Source organism: Petaurus breviceps, unplaced genomic scaffold, assembly GCF_028583685.1.
Source record: "Petaurus breviceps papuanus isolate PSGF00001 unplaced genomic scaffold, PetGlider_PUasm1.0 187, whole genome shotgun sequence".
NCBI lineage: Eukaryota > Metazoa > Chordata > Mammalia > Diprotodontia > Petauridae > Petaurus > Petaurus breviceps.
In genome coordinates, this window is record NW_027185799.1 from 10,418,763 (window position 1) to 10,438,434 (window position 19,672).

General features: G+C 36.7%; 1 protein-coding gene across 2 annotated transcripts in view; it reads left to right on the plus strand.

Annotated features, from left to right (window-relative positions):
* Positions 1-16,891, plus strand: part of PLIN2 (perilipin 2) — a 34,038-nt gene extending 17,147 nt beyond the window's left edge. The window contains exons 7-9 of one of the 2 annotated variants that reach the window (XM_069090654.1): positions 2,284-2,418; positions 3,043-3,333; positions 15,482-16,891. In XM_069090654.1, the coding sequence (XP_068946755.1) occupies positions 2,284-2,418; positions 3,043-3,333; positions 15,482-15,616 (561 nt within the window). In that variant the 3' untranslated portion in view covers positions 15,617-16,891. Of the gene's footprint in view, positions 1-2,283; positions 2,419-3,042; positions 3,987-15,481 lie in introns of those variants that run through there. The other variant, XM_069090655.1, reaches the window with a different exon arrangement.
* Positions 16,892-19,672: the final 2,781 nt, after the last annotated feature.

Consider the following 19,672-nt stretch of genomic DNA (forward strand, 5'->3'; position numbering starts at 1 on the left):
CTTGTATTATGTAAGCTTCTTAAAGGCAGAGATTATGGATTTTTGTCTTGGTATTCTGAAAGGCTAGTACACTATAGGCACTACTTAAATACTTGATTATTGAAAAAAAACCTTAATTGGCAATCAAATCAGATTGTTGGGAAGAATTTAGGGAGAGATTTATAACTCTACTTAGTAACTTTTCTATTAGACAAGCAAACTCCATTGTAAAAACAGATTAAATTTCAAAATTAATGTGAGTTTTTGGCAATTCAATTCATTTTTTAGCAAGCTATAAACCCTGCTTGCATTCCCAGGACAGGTCATAATAACCTGTTTTTTACCCGTAATTCAGCCAAACCATTAACAGGCCTAGCTTTACCTGGATCCCTGGCAACTAGAAGCCACGTAGTCTGGGAGACAGAAAGGGCTTCTTCTCCCACAGCCCCCAGGCTCTTTGATTTTAAAAAGAATGTTAAACAAAAAGAAAAATATGGTATGGGGAAAAAGTACTTGGGCAGGGTACTCTTAATAAGTAGGCCAACCCATGAAAGGGAACAAACTTCCAAAACTGCTGCTATACTTTCAAAACTTTATCCAGTACTTTTGCTCTACCTTACTTCTGCCCCTACTCAACTCCACATTGAATCCTTCTTACAAAGCAAAGCTCTTTAGCCAAAAATATTCACTGTAGTGACCACATCTGATGATGATGATACAGATATTTTTTTCCTTTGAACATCCTACTTCTCTGCTGGGAATGAGAAGTATTTATTTTAATTATCTCCTCCCAGGTAATTTAATTTATATTGTTGTGAGGGCATTGCATATGTATTCTTGGTTCTTCTTATTTTACTCTCTATCAGTTTACACAAACCCACTCATATTTCTCTGAATTCCTCATTGGTAATATTTTAATACACAATAATATTTCATTACATTCAGCAATTCCTAAAGCAGTGGACATCCACTTTGTTTCTTATTCATTGCTGCCATTGAGTGATCCAGATATTTTGGTATATATTGGACCTTTGTTTTGGTTTTTGGTTTATTTGGGCTATGCCCAGTTGCAGGATTGCTGGATCAAAAAGTATAGGAATAAGCCGCTTTCCTCTCTAATTCCAGATTGGTTGGGCCAGTTCATAGATCTGCTCACAATACATCAGAGTGCTTGTCTTCCCCCATACACTCCAGTGTTGGTTTTTGCCATTTTTGTCTTTGTGAGTTTGTGATCTATAGCAAAACTCCAGTCATCTTTAATTTGCTTTTTTTTTTTTACCATTAATAATTTGTAGCATATCTGTAAATGGTCACTTACCATTTAGCTCATCTTTTAAGAATTTAGCATATCTTTTGACTACTTTATGGCTCATGGTGTTTAGCTAATCATATTTTTTTTAATATAATTGGTACTTATGTCACTTAAAGTGACAACTTACCCTTCTTCTATGTTAATTGGAACAAATAGCTATGAACTAGATTGGAATATGTTTTTTTTTTACCTGAGTTAATGTTAAACAGATACATTGGTAATGATTGGCTTAGATGGTATTCTTAAAATAGATATACCAAATTGATACCATTTCTACCAAGCAAACTGTGGATCAGGCAGCATTATGAATTCTGATGAAACCTAATGCCAATTCATATGAAAACTATTCTAAATAAATTTGGAACCCTTTAAAGCTTATTTCAGTGTCAGTCTTTTTAATTTGTATGCTTATACCTTTCATGTCTCTTCTTAATCTATGCAAACAGTGGTGGTGAATTTTATGGATCATTATCTCACCAATAAACTGCATTAGTGAAATACTTTTGAGTGCCTCAAAAGATAGAGGTAGAAGGAAGCATAGTTTAGCAGAAAGAAAACTAAACTAGAAATCAGTTCTGCCTGTCTGTAAAATTTTTCTATTCTCTGGTCTTCATCACTAGACTTCTAATGCTTCTTGTAACACAAAATCCCTTAATTAGAAAATCACTGTATTTCTTCCTAGATTACATAAAATTTCTTCCTTTTCCCTCACCACCACAGCCCTCCTTCCCTCCCAAAAAAACCTCTAAATTGAAAAGGACTGAACTAACTTTTTATATAAGGCCCCAAAATTTATTGAACTTCTGCCATTTCTCTACCCCCTTCTTCCCACCATCCCCCCCCTCCCCACTATGTGTGTGTGTGTGTTGGTATAAACTTTCATTTTTAGAATTCATAAGCATAATGTCTGACCTCTTGGTTTGTGGATTCCTGAGTTCATGTAGTCCTGTTTTCTATTCTAATATGGTTCTTTCATTTCCTATGCAATATAGATAGAGTTTGCCAGGAAGAATGTTAATAGTGCCAACCAAAAACTACAGGATGCCCAGGATAAGCTGTATCTTTCATGGCTGGAATTGAAGAGGAGTATAGGCCATGATGACAGTGATGAATCCCATTGTGCAGAGGTAAATGACAACTTGGAGTAAAACAAAGATGTTTCATTAGAAAATTCCTGTGCCCTGCTGGAAAGTTGGAGGGGATATGGGAGAGAGCAGATTGGAGGAGGGGATATCCAGTGGGACTGCTATTTGGGGGCAGTGGGTAGGGGGAAAAACAGGGAGAAAATTTGTAACTCAAAATCTTGTGGAAATGAACGATGTAAACTAGAAGTTAATGAAGCATTTAATAAAAAAAAAAAAGAAAATTCCTGAGTAAATAATATAATTCACATAATCTAATTTCTCTATGGCTTTTTCTGGAGTTTTGTGTACTCTAATACTAAAAGTTCATGCAGTTTTGTTGATACTGCCACTTGGGAGTTTCTCCCTTAGTTTTGGTCTTCTGTACATATAAGATAATGGTTTTATAGGTCCAACAGTTTACTTCCTGCTTATTTACATTCCTCCATGAATTATTGCCTCCCATTGTTAAGGAGGAACTCCAAGATTTCTTTCTAATAGGTATTCATATGTATACCTTATAACATGTATTATGCCATTCTGTTATGTCTCCCAAGAACAAAGGGATCCATAGCAGATTAATTTTAACTATTTTTTTTTCTCTCTTCCTTCCCACACCCCCTCCCCTAGCATATTGAATCCCAGACTCTAGCCATAGCTCGGAACCTGACACAGCAGCTCCAGACCACCTGCCTTACTCTTATGTCCAATATCCAGGGGATACCCCAGAATATTCAAGACCAAGCCCACCATGTTGGGGCAATGGCTGGTGAAGTCTACTCAGTATTTCGAAATGCCACTTCCTTTAAGGAAGTATCAGATGGTCTCCTCAGTTCCAGCAAAGGGCAGCTGCAGAAAATGAAGGAGTCTCTAGATGATGTGATGGATTATCTTGTTAATAACACTCCTCTCAACTGGCTGGTAGGTCCCTTTTATCCTCGGATTGCTGAGCACCAGAGTGAAAGGCAAGAGACATCCAGCCACGAGGACAAACAGCTTGAACGCAGCACAGCTTAACCTTTTAAGTGACATTTTATTCTGCCAGCTAGATACCATGACTCATCTAAGTTAAAAGTATCATGCTGCAAATAATTCAAAGTTGAGGAGGGGTAGAGCTAATGAATGCCATCCTTTCCCAGTTCTAGAGAAATCTCAGCCTTAAACTTGCTAAAGAATGGGAGAATGGATTTTAAATTTTAAATGGTTTTGGCAGCTCACTGTAGGGAATTTCCAGTACTCATCTGGCTGGTTGTCAAGTTCTGTCTTTGATATACAAAATGGGAGAATTAGGTTTCGAACTTGAGTAGAACTTGCTAAACTGTGCAACTACTTAAGGATTTACTGGGGCTAACAGTAGCCCTGCAGTCTAAGCAACTGTATTAAATAAACCATCATAAAAACTATTGCCACAACTAGTATATTTGTTGGGGCCCTTTTTAGGTTGGGGTTTCTTACTATTTCTCTCTTTCCCCTCTTCCAGTTATGTGAATGCTTTGGCAATTTTATTTTGACCTTAAAAACTTTTTTGTTCTAAATAATATTGAAAATTAATAAAAAGTTTCTTTCTATATATATCCTCAGATTCATGCTGTTTGTTCTAGGTGCTTTGTGTCTGGCCTTCTAAAAAGCATGAAGTTGGCTGGTTAAGTTATGGGACAGCTGCATATTCAAAAACTACTTAAATGCTTTTTAACAATGAAAGGTTGGAAACATTTCAAATGTAGCTTATGGCTAGAGATTACTGGCCCTTTCTTAACTTCTACCTGGTGGACTGCTGAGTATGTTAGTCTTTTTCCTTTCATCTATGGCATGGGATCTTTTGTGGTTGATCAATCATTCTTACTTAGACCTAAGGCAAAAGATGCTAAGGCTGACATCTCATTGGAACTGTGGGGAGTTTGGGTCCTAATAAGAGAGGAACAAGACTTAATGTTGAGAGGAATTCAAGAAATTAATGAGTACTTTAGTACTTAATGTCATTCAGGAGTTGGAGTGGTGAGGGAGGCAGTCATTTAACTCTTCTTACCAAAACTAAGGACCCCTTAAGCACTTCTATTTCATTTTTTCATTTTCAATTTCCTATTCATATTCAACAATATTTATTGCTACCTATTCATTCTCTTCACCAAGAGACTAAAGCTAACTTAACGATTTAATGGTGAGCACCAGAAAAGTTTGACTTTCTTCCTTGGAGAACCAAAATGTTTGCCCTTCTAGCTTCCACAGAATATTGGCATTTTTTTCTTTTAAAAGTGATTAATGAAATTTTTTTTTTATGTAGAGAAGGAAGCATGGCATAATAGCAAGGAATTTTTGGATGTGGGATCAGGCTGGGTTTTTATTTCACATATTCTGAAAACCAACTATTCATGCTTATGGTGAGCGAGGAGAGCTTAAAAGACTGAACCAGTACTTCAATTTAAATTTTAAAAAATTTAATCATTTGACATATAATTTGTTGTTTAATCATTCCAGTTGTCTGACTCTTCGTGACCCCATTTGGGGTTTTTTTTAGCAAAGATATTGGAGTGGTTTGCCATTTCCTTCTCCATTTTTACAGATGAGAAACTGAGGTAAACAGGCACTTGCCCAGTGTCATACAAGTGTCTGAGCTTGGCTTTGAACTCAGGAAGTCTGGCTAATAAAAGCAGTTTTTTAACTTTAGACCTGGTGATCTAGCCATTGCACTAGCTGACCATTTCAAAATATGATGGGAGATTCCAAATTTCTGTGCCCTAAGACCTCTGTCAAAAAAAAATACAGTGTGTTGGAAAAGTCTCAGTTCAATCTTAAGCTATTAAAACTTTCAGATATCCTGTATTTAGGGCACATGTAAGGGAAACTCAGTATGGTAGCTGTAGATTTTGACATCCTAAAAGCTACATCCTTGTGGCCTGCCAGAATGTTAACTTAAGGACGTGCCTTTAAATAGCTGAATGAATGCAACTTTTGGATGGGATTAAAGTTAACCTTTTGAAAGAAGTTAGGTGAGTGTCTACCAAATAGAGTGATTTTGTAATTCATGTAAACTACTACTCCCTGCTTTTCCTAATCTGATAATAAGGTCAAGTCACATCATAAGAGAAGAGGCCTGTCTTTTCCCTATCACAGAAATACATGCTCAATTGTGCCAAATTACTTGAATAAAAATTAAAAAGAAGAGGGGCTGGGACTGGTGACTAATGTTCTCATCTTTTAAGTTGTGAGCAAACAACCATGGTGCATGAACACTAAACATGTAGGTGTAGAAAATCATGATTTTGCAAAACTCACAAAATAATTAGTACTTAATGTTATATATGTACATCAGTGTGCTACAAGAGAATGAGGCATCGATGAAAATGTTAAATGGCCACATAAATGAATACCATTCATCACAGTTCCTAGTTTTTCACTTTTCCTACCATGATTAAGGTCAACTGAAGGACAACTAGAGTTGTCCGGCTCCTATTTTCCTGTCTTCCCCCAGGAGTGAAATTTCTTTTCTTGAAGTACTTCCCTTTTTCCTCCACTTGAAAAGCCTGGAGCTCCCTCTCTGACTTCCCAGGTCTCACTCAATTCTTACTAGATGTCCCAGTAATAGAGGGCTTAGTGAGTATGCTGCAGGAGAGACCTAGGCTCAAGGTAGGGAAGAAAATAAAGTGAGAAAGAAAGGGTTGTGAATCAAAGCCTTTTGAGCTAAAGGGATGGGGTAAAGTGTGTGTAGGTATGACACGAAAATAAAAAACCAAGGGGGCATTGCATAAACTAGATATTTTGTTTCTCAGTCTCCTGTGCACCCTGGAATCAAAACAAATTTTTCCTTCAGCAAGCCACAGGTACAAGTTAGTAAAGCTTATAGGCCTGTTTACTCCTACACTAAACAATCCTGGGCTGTAGCAAATACCATGTTTGTTTCTTACATAGGGATCCTTTATTTGGGATAATGGAGGTCTTTGAACTTGGATGGGAAAAACCCAATTTTTATTTTAATTTAATTGGTTTCCATTGCAATCCTAAGATTTTATTTTGTGCATTTAAGGACATTCTGAGGAAAGGTTCATCTGCTTTACCAGACTACTCAATAGGTCCATAACGTAAAAATAAATAAAGTTTAATACAGGCTCAAAAAGAACTTGAATGTTAGTTTACTAATTCAAAATGAGATACTTCAACAACTAGACCATTGGGGCAAAAGGAGCTCCCCACCACCCCAAAGTGACTCCTTCATCTAGATGTTTTGCCCCTTTAAGTTTTATTAATTCTTTTGTGTGTACATTACATTTATTTCTATTTTATTTCATCCTCACTCCCTAACCTAGTGTTCTATTCTAAAAAATAACCTAGTTCAGCAAAAACAATTGATACTATCCATTGTTTGACAGTGTATGTCCTCATCTATTCCTGATTTATAGGAGACATGGCCTTCTAAGGCTTAAAATGTAACTACTTTGGAGAGTTAGCATTCTGGGGCATAAAGTTCACTCTAAGTAGTAGGAGTAAGGGTCTAGAAAGAAGAAAGGTACTTACTTGGCCTTGAAAGTTGTTCAGTTGTGTCCAACTCTTTGTGATCCCATCTAGGATTTTCTTGGTAAAGATACTGGAGTGGTTTTTCATTTCCTCCAACTCATTTTAAAGATGAAGAAACTGCGACAAACAGGGTTAAGTGACTTGCCTGGGGTCACACAGTCAATAAGTATCTGAGATTGGATTTGAACTCAGGTCTTTCTGACTCCAGGCCTCACACACTACACTACCCAGCTGCCTTAAAAGTAAAGAGGTACTATACCACCCAGCTGCCTTAAAAGTAAAGAGGTGGGGCAGCTAAGTGGTATAGTGAATAGAGCACCAGCCCTCAAGTCAGGAGGACTTGAGTTCAAATCTAGCCTCACACACTTAACATTACTAGCCATGTGACCTTGGGCATGTCACTTAACCCCTCCAAAAAGCAAAAAAAAAATAATTAAAGAGGCACTTTAGAGACTGGTGGGGGGGGGGGAGAGACTAAATGGTGTAGTGGATAAAAAGTTAACTTACAGTCAGAAGTTCTGGATACAAATCCAGCTCAAATACTAGCTGTGTGCTTGCTCCCATGAAAAAAGCACAATGTTTTCAGCCATGTTGTGAAATGCTTTCAATGATGATGAGCCCCTATTATATACAAAGCATTGTACTTAGCACTAGAAAATAGAAAGACAAAATGAAAAATTGCCCTTGCCTTCAAGGAAATTCTATTCAGGGGACACAACTGTCATAGTTAAGTAAATATAATTTGAGTAAGGGAAGAGTACTTAGAGACCCAGAAGTGTCAGGTAAGTCTTTCCCATAGGAAGAGACTGGAACATGAGCAAACTTGTTCTAGTTTGAATGGAAGTTGTTGATTAGTGGATTATGTGCCTTTTTAATGAGGGGAGATCTCTTGTTACAATGATGGGTTTAGGGAGGGCAGTTATTCAAACCAAATAGATATTTCCTTTCTTCTATTCTGGATTTTTCAGGGAAGAACACTTTGATTTTTGGGTTTTGTATTTGGGAGGAGGTTATGAACTATAAATATAAAGGGGGAAGGAAAGGAAATAAGCATTTATTAAGCACTACTATGTGCTAAGTACTTTATAAACATTATCTCATTTTATCCACAAATGCTATTATTGTCCAATTTGAAACTGAAGCAGATGGAGATTAAGTGACTTGACCAGGGTCACAAAGCTAGCAAGTGTTTAAAGCTGGATTTGAATTCAGGTCTTCCTGGCTTCAGGCTCTATTCACTACCTAGCTGCCTCTACTGATAGGCCCCTCTACTTTGTGTTTTTATACATAGCTAACACCTACCCTTCTAGGAAGTAGCTTCTAAAAGACCCCTTGATGTATGTATGTACAATCTTGTTTCTGGGAAACAAGACATCTGTAGAAGATATTCTTGAAGATAACTTTCTGAGGTCCAAGATAACTCCTTAAAAAACTGGGAGGGGAAGTAGTTCTGGAATGAGATTTTTAAAAAAAGGCAATTCAGTATATTCTAACACAGAAGCAACAAAATAAGAGTAAATTTCATTCTAGTTATCCTGGATCATTTCAGTATTTTTCCATTACTGCAAAGGATGGACAAAGATTTAAAAATAATTTTTCAAAAAGTCAGCTAGTGACTAGATAAAATAATCTTAGCTTTGAAGGTCCCCATTTCATCCCAGTGGTCTCCTTTTCTTTTTATTTTACCCTACCATGAAGCTTGCTGTGATTACCCTCCTTGGTTTTTCATTTGAATTGTTTATCCTTCAAGTTAATGTCAAATAGGCAATCTTTTTGAGGGTAACTTTCCATCTTAGAAACAAAGTCTTGGAATGTTGTTAGTTCCCTATTGTTCCTTAGGTTCCAAAATGGAATCCTACTTCCTCTGGGACATGCCGTCAAGACAACTTTGATTTGGGTCAGGGACTGGACACAGGTAAGGGCCAGTTGCCAGCAGATGTAAGTCAACTTTAGTATTATTAAAACAATTACTTCTTCAGAAGCATCTTCCCTAGTTTGTGTTCAGATGTTTAAAGAACTTGGCAAACTAAGTAAGTGATTCTGCAAGGATGGCCAGCTGGGAACTGGGCTCCACCACTCCCTCATTGACTTTTATAGGGCCTGATAAGTATGGAGTACTGACCTGGTTAGATTAGAATCAAGTCCTGGTTTTTCCAATTGTGTAACCTTGAAGTAGTTACTTAACCTTTCTGAATATAATTTCCCCATCGATAAAGCATGAAAATGTGATACGCATTTAGAGTTGAGAAGGACTGCAGAAATCATCTCAGCTAGTTTACCCCAAAAGGCTAAATTTAGGATTTTTCCAAAGTTATATAGGAAGTACAAGTCAGGGGATAAAAGGATCATAGAGTTAGAACCAGAAGTTCATATAGTTTTTTTTGGGGGGGAGGGGGGAGCATTTGTTTTGCTTGACTATGCATATTTTATTTTATTTTTATTCAATATTTTATTTTTTCCCAATTACATGTAGAACAATTTTTTTTTGCTTTTTTTGGAGGGCATTTAGTGTTAAGTAACTTACCCAAGGTAACACGGCTAGTTTTGTGTGTGTGTGTGTGTGTGTGTGTGTGTGTGTGTGTGTGTGTGTGTGAAGTGTCTGAGGCCGCATCCGAACTCAGGTCCTCCTGACTCCAGGGCCAGCACTCTACTCACTGTGCCACCTAGCCCCCCCCATGTAGAATAATTTTTAATTATAAATTATAAAATATAATGTATTTATAAAATATAAAATTATAAAATAATTTTTAATTATAAATTATAAAAATAATTCATTTTTTAAAATGTTGATTTCAAAATTCCCTCCTTCCCTCATTGTGAAGGCAAGCAATTTGATATAGGTAATACATGTGCAGTCATGAAATCATCTTTCCATATTAGTCATTTTGTAAAAGAAAACAGACAAAAAAAACAAAGAAAAACAAAGAAAGAAAAAAATATGCTTGGATTTGCATTCAGACTCCATCAGCTCTTTCTTGGGAGATGGGGAGCATTTTTCATCATAAATCCTTCAGAATTGTCTTGGATTGTTGTATTGCTGAGAATAGCTAAGTTTTTTGTAGTTGATCATTCAGAAGGTCATATAATTTAGCATTTTACAAACCAGAGATACGAAATAAATGACTTGGCCCAAGATCAGAAAGGTTGTAAGTAGCTGGGAGTTGAAAACCAAATCCTCTGGTTCCAAGTGCAGTGCTCTTTCAATGATACCTGGCTCGTACTGAGTCTGTAAACTTAAAGTTAACCTCTGTAGGATAAAGGATAGGGATTAGACCTGTAATTTCATTAACATAGGGAACTCCCAGACAAGGAAGCTCCCACTACCAATGCCAGCTGGTACCTTCTTTGGAATTATAGTCTTGGAGAATTGCTGAGAACACCAAGAGGTGACTTGCACAGGTTCACACAAACAGTATGGATTAGAGGTGATACTTGAACCCAGGCCTTCCTGGCTTGGAGTCTGGCTCTCTGTCCACTATGCCATGTACGGTTGTCTATACAGGGACAAGTGGAGAGTAGAGGATCGAGTTAGTGGCAAACCGTTGGCAGAGGTCCAGGCAAGTGATTGGCTTTGGAAGGTCTGGCAGCAGGTATAGGGGACTCAGTATTGAGAAAACAATGGTTACCTGGGGCAGCATTAAAAAAAACCCAACGGGTATTAGCATATTGGGCAAAAACTTGTTCACCCAAACAAAGAGAATTCTGGTTCTTGGGGACACTAACAGTGTAATCCTATCATGGGGATAAGGTAGAAACTCCTAGAAAAACAAGAGTTCAAACACTATGAGACTAGCCGTTGTGTTCAGAGACACACCTTGGCTTAGTGGGAAGAGCACTGGACCCAGAGCCAGAAGACCTGCGCTTGAATCTGACCTTTGACATTTCTTAGCTTTAAGACTTTGAAAAAATCCCTTAACCTCTGAATCAGATTCCTTATCTACGTAATGGGGATAAGAATACTTGTACCACCCAAATCACAGGGTTATTTTATGGTTCAGACATTTACTTAGTTGTCTGATACAACCAGCAAGTCATTTTTTAACCTCACTCTCAGTTTCTTTTAATTCTGTAAAGTGGGAGTAATAAAGGACCTTCCTCACAGAGTACTTATGAGGATCAAATTAAAGTGTATAAAGTGCTTGACAAACCTTAAAGCCCTCTATAAATATTGGCTATTACTACTGTTATTGTTAGGAAAGTTTTTTGTCAACTTAATAATGCTATATAATTGTGAGTTATTTCCATGATTAGGACCAGTATTGGAATCTGGTTTGGGGCTGGGACTATATATGAGGGTTAAGTAAACTCAGTCAATAAGGTTAGAAGAGTGTGGGGTAGAGATGTCAAACACCTGGCCAGATAGAGGCAGCAACACTCTTGGGTGTAGTCTTAACTAGATTAAAATGTAATTGGGAAATATTTAAGAATATAAAGAAAAAATACAGTAGACCACAGCTGTTAACATGTTGTTTTCTAAGTCAATTTATGACTTGTAGTTTAGAGGCCCCTTTTCTATTTAAATTTGATGCCACTGATGTGGGTGATCCCAAGCAGGTTGTTAATGCTATTAAGGCACCAGGAAAGGAAGATGGGTGGTAATTTTTAAACTCTTCTTTTTTAAAAAAAATAAAGCCTATCCAAGGGGCAGCCAGGTGACGAAGTGAGTAAGAGCACTGGCCCCAGAGTCGGGAGACCTGGGATTGGTTTCAGCCTCAGATACTTAACACTCACACAAAATAACTGGCCATGTAACCTTGAGCAAGTTACTTAACCCCAATTGCTTAAAAAAAAAGATAAAATAAAGCCTATCCAAGACAGCTTCCTTTTTGTTTGCTAAACAAAAGGTCCTGTATATAAAAGTTTCCAAAAATTCTCTCTAACAGGCTCCTGAAACTATAGGAACTCCTCCATTTGAGGGTTGAAACCTAGCAGAGTCATTTGTTTTTTTGGGAAATGGAGTAAGTTTCATATTCTAGTAGGGCTATCATAGCAAGGTTTTGACTCTTCCAATTAAGAGTGGGATAACTCCACAGGAGAATAGCAGTTTCTTCCCTAAAGATACACTTGGGAAAACCCCTATCCAAAATTAGTGTCATTACTGGTACTTTCAGAATTTGAGAAGAAATTGAGGTATATTGCACAATCAGAATCCTCTGAAGGATTTTGTGTGTAAGTAAGCTCTTTCTTCAAGATAGAGGATGGGTCAATCTGTACAATTCTATTCTAAGGCTAAACATTAAATTATTTTCAATGAACAAATGTTGATTTTCTCACCCTCCTACCTTCCCCCCCCATTAAAAAAAAGATAAACAAAACAAAATTCTTGTGACAAGTAAACATAGTCAAACTAAAGAAAATCCTACACTGGCCATGTCCAAAAATATATATTTTATTCTGCATTTTGAATCCATGACATCTCTGTTAGGATATGGGTAGCATGCATCATTACTCCTCTGGAATCATGGTTGATTATTTCATTGATGAGAATTATTAAGTGAAAGCAATATCAGTAACTGAAATTTCCAGAGTGCTTTAGGGTATGTAAAGTACTTTATGAACATGATGTCATTTGATTCCTAGGAGGTAAGCTAAGGAGCTATTCCCATTTTATAAATGACAAAACTTGGTTTATAAAGTTCATTGACTTGCTCATGACTACACAAGGATTATTAAAGGCAGGGTTTGAACACTGGTTTCTCTTGAATCCAAGTTCTTATACTACAATCCAAATTCTTTTTTTTTTTTCCTTTTGGAGGGCAATTGGGGTTAAGTAACTTGCCCAAAGTTACAAAGCTAGTTTTTTTGTGTGGGTGTTAAGTGTCAGAGTCTGTAACCAAACTCAGGTTCTCCTGACTCCAGGGCCAGCACTTTACTCACTGCGCCACCTAGCGGCCCCATCCAAATTCTTATACTACAGAATTCTAACCATTTAAATAATAATTGTTTATTGCATTTTCCCCTTAGGATTTTTACCTAGACACTGAGGATCACTTAATCTTAATTTCAATTTCTTAAAACCTAATTTTCATTTTACTCTTTTGTCTTGATAACATTTTTCAATAGATCTCTCCCCCTTCCCCATTTAACCAGAAAAAGAGGGGAGGAAAAGCAGGTGAGCAAAACTAACCAACACTTCAACTAAATCTGACAATATTTAGTGTCCAAAACATATGCATCCCTCACCTCTGCAAATAAAGGAAGGAAGATTACCTTAAAGGTAGTTAGACTAGCCATGGGATTGTATTGTGCATTCCTTTCCGGGTACAGTTTCCCATCCATTTTTTTTCTCCACACTCAAATAAGCTTTGTTGGAGATCTTGGGATGGGGTCTCCAACTGTAAATTAGATGCAATTATTGGTCTTAATTGTCTTTGAGGGCTGGATATCAGGAAGCCAAGTTGTTTGAGTAGTTCTCCTGAGGGATCTTCATTTTTTTTTAATTTTATGGTAAATTTTGTTTCAACACATAATAATCCCCGTCTTGTTCCCAGTTGAATCCTCCGCAATGTAAAATCCTTGAAAACAGTTAAATCAAACAATATATGAGTGATTTTGATTGAGTACATGGAAATCTTCACTGTCAGCAGTTTTCCATTTGTTAAAAGAAAAGTTGTGCTTTTAAGCTAGTAACAATGTTTCCTGTTATTTTTGACCTGAGATTTGTTACTGTTGGAGTTGTCTTGTTTTTAGGTTTGTAGCATGCATGTTATAATTTTTAACTGTCCTTTGTTCACTCTGTATCACTTCATAAACACTTTCTATTTCTACAATTTCTCTGAATTCGTCATGTTTGTTTTTGTACCCAAATTATATTCAATTATATCCATATAACGCAATTTCTTTGGCTATTCTCCAATAATTAGTCATAGAATTTGTTTCCCTTTGGGGGGGGGGAACTGTAACAAATAATGCCTTATAATATTTTTTTGAAGATAGGTCTTGTCAGTAGCCACTGCAGTACATAAACCCCAGAATCAGATCACTGGATCTGAGGTATTGAACAATTTTGAAGCTTTTCTTGCATAATTCCAAATTATTTTCCAGAACAGTTAGGCCAATTCACAGCTGATATAGTGCATTATTATACATTTTTTCCTATGTACAAAAAGTAGTGACTTTTAAAACTATTCCAGGTATTCTTGGAGGTCATAGAGGGTCAGCTTCTCCAGTAAGTGGGCCTTCATGAAGGGCATATAGGATTCTGCCTGCCTGGCACACAGGCATCTTTAGGTATCTGAGCAAGGAGAGAAGAGCAGAGTTGTAGGATCAAACAGCTAGACTGAGCCTCTAGTCAACAATTTAAGCTTCTTCCAGATTGCCTTCAACTGATTAATCCAGTAACCATCTATTACATCTCCCCTGTGCTAGATGCTCTGTGTGGCTGGTTGCCTTCTTTAACATCCTTATTGCTTGATGTTCTTAGTGTACTAGTAGTTACACTTACTATTATTCCTATTTCCCATAATTGGCTGCTTCTAATTGACTAGGCCTACAGGATGGTCAAAACATTACCAAGATTGTTAGAATTGTGTCTTAAGGGTAAGTAAGTCTCTGATTACCCAAGGGTCTGAGTACATAAGTTTTATGACAGATTGGTTTGTTTGGTTTTTTTAATATTAAAGGTTTTTTTTTTTCTATTTTCTGTCTGCTTGTGGATATGTTTCAGAGAACTATAATTCCTGGAAGTCTGACCATGGATAATCAAGTGCATTATTACTTTACTTTTCTTAAGATGTAAACAAATTCATATTCAGTGAAAAGTGTTATGAGTCCTAAGTTCAAATTCTAGACCTGCCTTTGTGATCTTGGGCAAGTCAACCTCTTTGTCTTAGTTTCTTCATCTGTAAAATGGGGGCAATAATTGCACCTGCCTCCCAGAGTTGTTGTGAAGATCAAATGAGATAATAATCATAAAATTTTTAGCACAGTGGCCACCACAGAGTAAGTGCTATATACATGTTAACCATTATTATTACTTTGACTTTGGGGTTGTCAGTTAAATTCACTGGGCCTCAGTTTCATCATTTGTAGACTTAGGTGACCTCTCAGATCTCTTTCAGCTCTACATCTATGATCTTTTTATCTTTGTTCTTGTTCAGTCATTTCAGATATGTCTGACTCTTTGTGACCCCATTTGGGGCTTTCTTGGCAAAGATACTGGAGTGGTTTGTTACTTTCCCAGCTCATTTTACAGATGAAGAAACTGAGGCAAAGTTAAGTGACTTGCCCAGGGTCACAAAGCTGTTATATGTCTGAGGCCAGATTTGAACCCAGTAAGACTAGTCTTACTCATTTTAGACTTGCACTCTATTGACCTACCTACACAGCTTTCCTTTTATCCTACATTTATCCTATACATTTATAAATAGGAATGCTTTATACTTTACAAAAATCTTGTACCAAAAAAAACTAAATTTGTGAAACAAATCTGAAAGTATTCCTATTTTGAAAGTATTTATCACAGATTTTCTTTGATAAAACAGGTTCTTATTCTTTACATAGATCTTTTTTTTTGCTTAAGTAACTATTATTTTTAATATTTGAGTTTCTTCTCTTTCAGGTACCAGATTTCACCATCACTGACCTGTCTTCTGAAACTTATGAAATTCCAGACATTTTAGGTTTGGATGAGGAGGATGAAGCTGATTATTCACAGTTTAATGGATATGTTAACCTAAGTCAGAATAATGACTAAATAACAACAAATTGATCTTGAAGATAGCATTTTACCTTGTTAAATTACACATTTTCTCCAAGTATTTATATAGTTTTGGGGAGTGGTATAAATTTTGTCTTAAATTTATTGATTCCTTATTTCCTTCCCCAGAACAACTGTTACAAACTTTTTCTTCTTTATTCAAGTCCCCTAATACACTTCTGTCCTCCATGCTTATAGCAAAAATTACACTGAGGAAACAGTCTGTTTCATGTTCCCCTAGCCCTCCAGTTTTCAAAATTACATGCCTCTCTGTTCCCAATCTCACTCATTTCTGTGATCTTGTTCTAGAAATTAGCCTTTCTCTAAATACATCATCCCCCTCTTTCTCTACTTCTTTTCTATTTCCTTACAAACATTAGGACAAATTTCCCACATCTTAAAAATATCCTCTGTTGATCCTCCTGTCTCAGCTAGCTATAGTTCAGGTTCTTTCTCCCTTAGGTTTCTTGAAAAATTGGCTTATACCTAATACAACCACCCTCTCATCACTTCCCTCATTAACCCCATTTAACTTAGCAAATGGAGCTCCTCTCAAAAGATAAAAATCAGTGAACCAGCAAACCTCTTTTAATCTCTTATGATGAGCCAGACACTGTTGGGTGCTGTGGTTACAAATATAATGAAAGAAACAATACCTACTCAAAAGAATTCCTACTTAATCCCAGGGCCTTTTCATTTTATTGTTTCAAAATTACATATTTTTTTTCAGTCTCCAACATTTCCCCCACACACACTAAACCCCACTGGGGGGTGGGGTGGAGTGAGAAACAGAAAACAAAACCCTCTTAACAAATACGCATAAGCAAGCAAAACCAAATCCTCCTACTTGCCATGTTGAAGATTGTGTCTCATTCTATGTCATGACTGCTCTGTTAGGAGGTAATTATCATTCTTCACCATCGGTCAATTGGAATCTTGATTGATCATTGTGTTGTTCACTGTTCTTAAGTCTTGAGGTCTTCTTTTGAGTGTTTGCATGGGCATTTGCCACTATTGATCACCTACCTTTCTCCTTTTGGATCCTATCTCTTCCTTTGGCTTCTGAGATACTTGTCTTTCTCCTTCTACCTCTTTAAGCTTCCCTTCTCTGTCTCCTCAGCCCTGAATGGAATTGTTTAATTTGCTCTAAAAAACATTGGAAATCTGATTTTTCCCCCCTCTATAGTATGTGAAAGAAATTCTGGTGGTGAAAGGCTATTAATCTAATTTGATAATCACTGAAATGGTTGAAATAAAGTTTGAGCACTGCAATTTGTATGTGTCTTCTTATACCAATTGACTAATGCTGCCTGAGTGCTGTTATCTTGGAAGTTAAAGGGGGAATAATGAGGAAGTGAATTCAGGAGGACAAACTGGATAGCCAGAATTACCTTATTCTACACTGGTAATGTAAATAAAAAGTACTACATTCTCCCCCAATCAAAAGTGAATGTAACAGAATTATTAAGATGGAGCGGAATAGAGTAGTGGATCAGTGGAATAGATTAGATACACAATACACAGTGGTCAATGACAATAGTAATCTACTGTTTGATAAACCCAAAGACTTCAGCTTCTGGGATAAGAATTCACTATTTGCAAAAACTGCTGGGAAAACTGGAAAATAGACCAACATCTTACACTGAATGCCAAAATCAAATCTAAATGGGTTCATGATCTAGATATAAAGGCTGATGACACTGTAAGCAATCTGGGAGAGCAAGGAATAGTTTACCTGTCAGATTTATGGAGAAGGAAAGAATTTGTGATCAAACAAGAGATAGAAAGAATTCAGAAATGCAAAATGGATAATTTTGATTACATTAAATTGAAAAGTTTTTGTACAAACAATGCCAATGTAACCAAGATTTGGAGGGAAGCAGAAAATTGGGAAAGAATTTTTATAACCATTGTCTCTGATAAAGGACTCATTTCTAAAATATACAGAGAACTGAGTCGAATATATAAGAATACAAGTCATCCCCCAATTGATAAATGGTCAAAGGATATGGACAGGAAGTTTTCAGAGGAAGAAATTAAAGATAACTACAATCATATGAAAAATGCTCTAAATCACTTGATTAGAGAAATGCAAATCAAAACAACTCTGAGGTACTGCATCTCACCTGTCAGATTGGCTAACATGACAAGCAGAAAAAAGATAATGCTAGAGAAGATGTGGGAAAATTGGAACACTAATGCCTTGCTGGTTCAGTTGTAAACTGATCCAACTATTCTGGAGAGCAATTTAGAACTATGCCCAAAGGGCTATAGAAATGTGCATGCCCTTTGACCCAGCAATACCACTTCTAGGGCTGTATCCCAAAGAGATCATAGAAGTGGGAAAAGGACCTGTATGTACAAAAATACGCTCTTTTTGCGGTGGCAAAGAGTTGGAAATCAAGGGGATGCCCATCAGTTGGGGAATGGATAAACAAGTTGTGGTATCTGAATGTAACAAAATATTATTGTTCTATAAGAAATGAGCAGATAGACTTCATGATAACCTGGAGAGACTTATATGAACTAATGTTGAGTGAGGGGAACAGAACCAGGAGAACATTGTACACAATCATATCTGTGATGACTAACTTTGATAGACTGGGCTTTTCTCAGCAATGCAAGGCTATACAACAACTCCAAAAGACTCATGATGGAAAAGGCCATCCACATTCAGAGAAAGAATTAGAGTCTGAATGCAGGTTGAAGCAAACTACTTGCTCTCTCTCTTTTTTTGTTTTGTTTTGTTTTGCTTTCTTTCTTCCTTCTCATTGTTCACTCCATTGGTTATAATCCTTCTTTACAACTTGACTAATGTTTAATGTGAAAATATTTGTAGAACCTGTATTGGATTGCATGCTGCCATAGTGGGGGAGGGGGAGAAGAGGGAGGAGGAGAAAATTTGGAACTCAAAAGCTTGTGGAACTGAATGTCATAAACTAAAAGTAAATAAATAGATAAATTTAATAATAATAAAAAAGATCAAGCAGGACCTATGAAGAGATATGAAAAGATTCCCCTCCTCAATACCCTCTTCCCTCCCCCCCCCATCCCTTCACGGAGGTGAGACGTCCTTAGGTGTTACACACTGCACGTGTTTTTGGACTTTTTCAAGTTATCAGTCAGTTGTGTTGATTTCTTTTCCTCCATAAAATAATACTATTTGTTGTATGGGATGACTCTCTGGGAGGAGTATGCAAAATTTGGGATAATTATGAGGATGTAAGAAACAAGACATCAATAAAAACTTATTTTAAAAAAAAGAGCCTACTACTTTCAAGGTAATGGAGATGCAAACACAAAGAATGAAACAATCTCTGCTCCTAAGGAGCTCATAGACTAATGGAGGATACAACAAGTAAATAGATAAGTTTATTCAGATAAATATGCAGCACCCCCTCTGAGTTCATTTTACCATCTCAAACTGGATGAACAGGTTGAATCCCTACAAAGGGGCTGACTTGCTTTCCTTTAGGGGTAAAGGTTTATAGCTTTTAGTACTTTTACTCAGAAGCCTTCATCTGTTGTGTTCCCCATTGATTATCAATTAGTTGTCTAGAATTAATTAGCTTTTAGAAAGGGATAGTTACTGAGACAATCAATATTGTAATAAATTGCCACAAAGAAGAATCCTTCCTCCCTTAAAATATGGGACACTTCCACAATTATTTTCATAAGTTTTTATTGATGTTGTTTGTTTTTTTACATCAGCATAATTTTCCCTGGGATACTTCATACTTTCCCCCTCCCTGAAATCTAATAGCATCCCATACAGCAAGTAGTAGTTTTTAAGGACAGAAAAAAAAGAAAAGAAATGGTACAACTAATCAGCATACTGAAAATTCAAAAATATGTGCAACATGTGAAATCCCAATTCACTTGCATGTCATGGCATCACTTCGCTGATATCATGGTCTTCTAGAAGGAAGGACAAATGACAACAACCATTGTGAGTACTGGAACTAGACAGTTGGGCAACACAGCTCTTTCTTTTTTTTTCTTTCTTCTTTCCTTTACCTCTATCCACATAGGGTATCATACCTTTACCTGTGG